The sequence below is a fragment of the Fopius arisanus genome, unplaced genomic scaffold, assembly GCF_000806365.1.
Source record: "Fopius arisanus strain USDA-PBARC FA_bdor unplaced genomic scaffold, ASM80636v1 scaffold00060, whole genome shotgun sequence".
In the NCBI taxonomy this organism is placed as follows: domain Eukaryota; kingdom Metazoa; phylum Arthropoda; class Insecta; order Hymenoptera; family Braconidae; genus Fopius; species Fopius arisanus.
The window spans coordinates 386,161-392,457 of NW_011887799.1; the positions used below are offsets into that span (position 1 = coordinate 386,161).

The window sequence follows — 6,297 nt, forward strand, 5'->3', positions numbered from 1 at the left end:
TTGTACCCACCACCATTTAGCTCTAGGTGTACACGGGTGTGGGTTACTGTCCCCTCAATTCCCCAGTAATTGTCGGCATCTAATTACGATTACTCTTTGCTCTAACTTCTCTAGCTTTTTCAAATCATTCATGCAGTTGGTCAGAGCTCCACAAAACTTGGATTATTAAAGAAAACAAGCAATTAGATATAATAACGTTAATGAACATAGGTAATTATTACCTGGTGGTAATAATTAAACTGAGTAACTGAGTTGTTGTTGATCTACCGTTGTATTGAGAATGGGGAATAATTGCGCGCCATTCGCAGAATTTCTTTCGCCCCGAAATATATCACTCGCTGGATATTTATGGTAATTTCTCTGCAAGCATTCCATGCGGGTTTTTCACTGCAACTTTCCACATGGAAAATTCTCGATGTCGGGTAGATGAAGAACCCGTTAGAATCTAGCTCTCTAGGTCATCACTGAGTCCACAAGTGTGTCTTCTAATCGAATAAGTTGCTCTTCGGCAAATAGTGCGTCGTTGATATTTTTTTCTTTCACTCTCATCTTTACGATTGGTTCTTTCATTGGTAATGCAAAGGACTTTCAAAGAAATCGTGAGGTGAATCGTTTCCTTTCCCTGAATCATTTGCTTTCTCAATGAAGATTGATAGTGATGACAAAAATGAAAATATTGTGGGTACAATGAGGGCATGTGTTGCGAACTGTTCACGCGGACTTCCGTAGTGTTTGTTAATTTTTGCACATCGAACAAAATAAAAGTCCAACGTCACAGTTGCTTGAGAACGATGTAACATCTGAATTGAGGAAGTTATTGCAGGGTAAAAAATGACTGAGTCGTTTTATTATCACTTTCGTTTGGATGATTTCTTTTATTCAATTTCCCATGGTTTTCTTCATCGGTCGAAACTAATTGCCTAGATTTTCATTGTTTAATCGTGCAATTGTGGAAAAAATTATTCGACACTTCCGCGATTAAAACCTAGGATATATTTAGCATATTTGTGACGCAACAAATTGCCTGCGCAAAATTACCCAGTCATACCTCTCTCATTCGATCACTCAATCTCGCAATTACGCTGCGCTCACATAACAATTTACACTTTTCGTCGATTTATGGATGACACAGCGCCATCTGCGATCGATCGAAACATCGTATATCGATCGCTGATCCCCCGCCCATTTTGATGATGGCTATCATTTTGTATGAATTTAACAGTCGAATCGGTAAAGGAGATCTCTCCGTTCCATTTCTCCGGAAAGAAATTTCGTCTTGGCGATGTTTTTCTCTCATTGTCACGACTCCAATTATCTTTTAATTATTAATACCATTTTTATTCGTTCACGTTGAGACAACATTCACGTCGGTGTGACGACAATTGTCGGCAGTCAGTATTCTCGGCTCGTTTGCCATCAATTCTTTTGTTTCGTCAGGACACACCGTGATGCTGAAATAATTAAGGAAGACATCAAAATTATTAACAAGAAATGGAATAATGGCGGGAATTAAATGAATTATTTACCCAGATGCAAACTCAAGGCTGTCAATCTTTAAAGAATCGATGTAAGCCTTTGGTTTTTCGAGTAATCTCCAGGTCAAAGGATTGAAGACAGATGTCTGGTACTCCCAGGTGATTTCAACAGCTTCTGGCTTCCCCACTAGATCCCCAGGGAGTACCAGCGTATGTGATGATCCTGGCTCATAGTACTTTGATGTTTCACTCAGTGGAATCCTCTCTGACTTCTTTCCTCCCACCCCAATGACTCTGATAACGAAAATTCCAACGTCCCCACCGTGATCCACACTCTCATCAGTCTTTGATATATTTATTGCAACTTTATAATGGCCCCCTAGAAATAACCGAGCATATCAAGCTACTCCCTTCACACGTCAAAATAATCTAGAGCTTGAGAAAAAATAACTCACGACAGAAAGGCTTCTCTGATGCTGTCATCAAATACACTGATGCATGATAATTTCCAGGCTGTGCATCAAATCCAAATCTGGGACAGTACTGATTAACGCAGTCGAAGCAGTTACCATCCTGGAAATTCCTCCAGGAAGAACATGGCACCGCTAAGAACGGACACGCGGTATTGATGCTCTCGATGAAGTAATCATAACTGCGGATGTGATTGCAGCTCAAAAACCTCTTGATTCCTGTTTTTAAAAAATCATGTGGGATGGGTGAATAAACAGAGAATAAGTACCAGCGATTAAATTCAAATGTTTGTTTAGACGTGGATATTCGATTATTAGACGTTAAGTTATTAATTTTCTTGGGAATATTTATCCGTAGCATAAGAATATGTAAGTGTGAAAGGAAAAGTGTTCGCGTGGCGTGGCAACTTTGTTAAGGCTGTGTTTAGAGTTTTGGGAGTTTATTTATAATATGAGGGCAATCTTTGTCCTGCCGCATGATGATGCCCTGTCATTTCTGGGAGGAAGATTGTATTCCTTGGAAGTAAAAGTAAGTGAGAAAATTATACTTAAGAAAAAATAAAAATCCATATGTCCTTCTTCAGTAATAACAGACGTAACAACAATCACCTTTAACGAAGCTCCCCTTCTCAATGGTGATGGAATTGAGCACCCCGTGATTGCAGCCCGGCTGATTTTTCCCCCCGTTAGGGTAAAAATCAATATGACCAACGGGCTGGCCTATTCCCAATCCCCCAGTCATGAAGGGGCTGGAATCCGTGTGTATCGCCGTCACGAAATCTGCATCAGTTGGATCAAGCCTCACCATCGGCGACGTATGACTGAAATGTGGCTCCGCTGGATCTAGACCTAATCGACAAATCAATAGTTCCATTAAACTTCTTTTGCGTGCTTAATAAGAAGTTGGGGATAGGGATCCGAGTGCCACTTCTTAACCCCCGTACTCTCTTACTACAACTGTTTACCCCAGACTTGTCTTCGGGCGGGTCCAAGGGCGTGGCAGCGCTGTTGTTTGCTCCCCACGCGGTCCAGGACATCATCTATTATTCATGGGACAATCTGCCCATTCGCTTTCAAGACATCTCCATCGCTACAGAGCGCTTATCATTGGACTTCATGGAGATTGATCATAGAAAAATTGTCGACATAACACTGATACCCGGGGATTGGAAGCAATCAGCGGACAAGCGAACGAGTTGCGAGTTTGTTATTAAAAATATTATTCTGAAAGAGACAATGGAAACCGGGGCATGATCAATAGAATTCTAATGGCCCGGCGATTCCTTTTTTACCCTCATCCACATTCTGCTGCCCTGGTAGTTCTCGATGGGATCGATAGCTCGTGCGGAACCACCCTGGGTCGACTCGGTAAAGATGGTGGTAAAGTTCAGATATAATTATTGAATACTTGTCCTGCAATGCATCAGTCACATGCACCAGCCGATTTATCAACTGGGGGTGTGGCTATTGATCAACTCTATCCCCAGAACTTTTCAATTACAAACGGAACTTCCACGCCTTTGGGATGTTATCTCGTGTTGAACTTACCTGTGATCCTGCCGAGGCGATAACCGTACCGCGATCGCAGGTGATATCCTAGATATCCACAAGTATGGGCTCCAAGGCTGTGGCCAATCGCGTGAATACGTCGAGGCGGTACTCCACCCACTTCGATCAGCTGGGATGCCAGTCTTGCTGTCATTGCACCTACCAAACGGGTGTTTGCCACTGCCTGGGGATAGGGTGGCCCAGCACCACCAATCCAATTCACCACTATCACGTTGCAATCTTCCCGTAGCAGTAACTCCAGTTTCGCTCTCTGAAATTATTTCAATCGCATGATTTCGCATCAAATCGCGAGTGACTGCTTCATGAACAGATCTTTAGTCTAAGGAATTGGCGTTATGACTGATACTTTTCAAGAATTGTAATTACCAAAATCCAGGACTTGTCTCCATTATCTAGATACCCATGGATGATGAAATATGTTTTCAAGGTATTATTGAGCGGTGATGTTCTGATCGAATCGAAGTCATCAATCAGTAATTCATGGGGTGAAGGACTTCTTCGGTTGTACAGAAGGTAATGGGGATCGACACTGTCTGGACGTCCTGGAAAGCTGAAGACTGGACGATTCTCACCTGACCAAGGTGGCCCGATGTAGAAGCAACCGTACGGACGATAACATCGCCACATATACCATTCTGGAAGATAATGGTTCATCATCAACAATTGAACTGTCGATGGAACGGAGGAATCTGCCCGAAGGTAACGATTACAATTCCATATTAACATGATTTATGATTGTCTCCAGAAAATTGTACTTTTTATAATCATTCTATTTTTTTACATCCAATCATCATCGAAGGTCATAGTAATATCGTTGTGACGTGGTGTAATTTTGTTTCCAGCAATAGCTTCCGAGAAATTGCAAACACGTGCCACAGCATGTAGTCTGTCACGTGTTAAATCTGTCCGGAGGTTATCAAAGAGGATACGATAAACCCACGTTTTACTGAATCCAGTGATGTTACGTCTCCGCGATTGGAGATGAGAGATTGAGACTCCGATAATAGACTGATCATTTAGAATAATAAGTATATAAGACAGACCAGTAGTTTGTACAGGGATACAAAAATCATTTATTATCAACGCGTCTATTAAATAGCGATAAAAGACGTACCATCTCCCAATTCGAAACTGTTAGCCGCTTCTTCAGAAGACAAGGTCGTGGCATTATGAAGTTTGACCTCCACCTCGGAACTCTGGGGTTTACTGTCATTAGAAAGAGACGCCATCATTCCGGCTGTGTATGTCAGCACGAGTAGTGTGTCGTTGAAGATCATCTTGGATTTAATTAATTCTCTTTCTCCTAAAGTATCACAATCTAACCGATTAATCACAGTTCAGTTGCACTCCTCTATTGGCATCTACTTCACATTTACATTGTCACTTTGTAAACGATTACAAAGAGCCCCTCACTCTCTCGTACCGCTCCTCAGACTAAATCCAGTCCATTAACGATAGTTGATTAAGCCACAGCGATAGCAATGAAAACGGAAAAACCGATTGACGCAAATGTCTGGCGAGAGTCGTGATAAACTCGTTGATATTTCTAGACCGTCAACAAACGATACGTCAGACTGATGACAAATAGAATGAGTTCAAAGACTCAAATCAAATCAATGGCTCTTTTCCCCTCGACCAGCCATCAGCAACTGCTCAACATCCACAAAAAATCCAGTAACAAAACCGGCTCGTCAGCCATCCCTTCCATCATCAAGTCAACATCTTTGAACTACATTGACGTTGAAGTAAGCACAGATAAGTCGCTGTGATAATTACGAGAGGGTCAGTCGATGAATTATCAAGTCTCAGACGAATATGCGACAGGCGTCTTGAAGATGAGAGCGTCGGAGAATATCAAAGACATAGCCAACAGACTTTTTTTTACAGATACCCCTGACTTCCCAGAAATCTGTGAACATCTTTGCCGTCGGCTGTCTCTTCTAATGATCGCGTGTCTGAGCCCATTCAACTCGTTCTCATTTTTTGTCCCAGACAACTGGAGCAATTAGCCAGCTCTCGAAAAGAACGGTTTATTGCACAGCAGTTGTATCGAGCTGGGCGTTCATTTGGTGGGTTTTGGGCGTCAGATGTTGGGGCTTCGAGGGTCTCTGTGTACACAATAGGCTTCGACGGGTGGTAAAAGCCTTTGTAATCCCCTCTTTCATCTACACATACCCCCAGTAGTCCACCCCTGCTGCTGTAATCACCTCCACGACGTCTATGATGTCCTAGTACATTGCACCCCCAAATGATTTCTTTGCTCAGTTTGAGAGATATAGAAATAAAACAGCCCCTCGGCTGTTGCCAGTCGAAACACAAAAAAAAAACGAATACTCGAATGAATCCTAGCCACCGTCAACATCCCCTCAGACAATCTCCTCAATACTTCTGGATCCTTGGTAGGTGTTACGTCTTTGTGTTGTTTCGTGGTTACTACAGGGACATAAGTACGGATATACTCACGTGTATTCCATCCCCTCGATACAGTGCATTACAAATGTGTATAACATTGGTGGAAGGAAAACGGCAGTGGGACTTGGGAGAATGGGCAAGAGTATGAGTGAAACGTGGAAGAAGCAGGGGAAACTGGTTCCCCTTGGGTGTCACTGACTCCTGAATACTTCAAGGCTCTTTCCGTGTATTATACTTGCTCGTTCCTTCAATAAAGGGGGTAAACCCGTTGTTGTTTTACTTGTCCATACGTGTGGTGCTGGGGCCTGGTGCAAGACCCTCGAGGTCCCTCTTGTGTCCACATGATTCCCTGTTACAACGCCCTATCGAAT

General features: G+C 42.6%; 1 protein-coding gene across 1 annotated transcript; it reads right to left on the reverse strand.

The window, feature by feature from the left end:
- Positions 1 to 855: 855 nt before the first annotated feature.
- Positions 856 to 5,164, reverse strand: LOC105268726 (pancreatic triacylglycerol lipase). Its single transcript, XM_011308523.1, has 7 exons — positions 4,629 to 5,164; positions 3,881 to 4,149; positions 3,494 to 3,764; positions 2,555 to 2,794; positions 1,931 to 2,164; positions 1,527 to 1,854; positions 856 to 1,451 (listed from the first exon to the last, which is right to left on the reverse strand). The coding sequence occupies exons 1-7, from the start codon at positions 4,789 to 4,791 to the stop codon at positions 1,346 to 1,348; spliced, it is 1,611 nt and encodes a 536-aa protein (XP_011306825.1). The 5' UTR covers positions 4,792 to 5,164; the 3' UTR covers positions 856 to 1,345.
- Between the last annotated feature and the right edge of the window lie 1,133 nt (positions 5,165 to 6,297).

What these genes read in the sequence shown, in the direction of transcription:
- LOC105268726 (XM_011308523.1), bottom strand. Translation starts at nt 4,791, where the DNA reads ATGATCTTCAACGACACACTACTCGTGCTGACATACACAGCCGGAATG. An exon ending in ATCAGAGAAGCCTTTCTGTC is followed by an intron (nt 1,855 to 1,930) that starts GTGAGTTATTTT and finishes GGTTATTTCTAG; the next exon opens with GGGGCCATTATAAAGTTGCA. An exon ending in AGCCTTGAGTTTGCATCTGG is followed by an intron (nt 1,452 to 1,526) that starts GTAAATAATTCA and finishes TAATTATTTCAG; the next exon opens with CATCACGGTGTGTCCTGACG.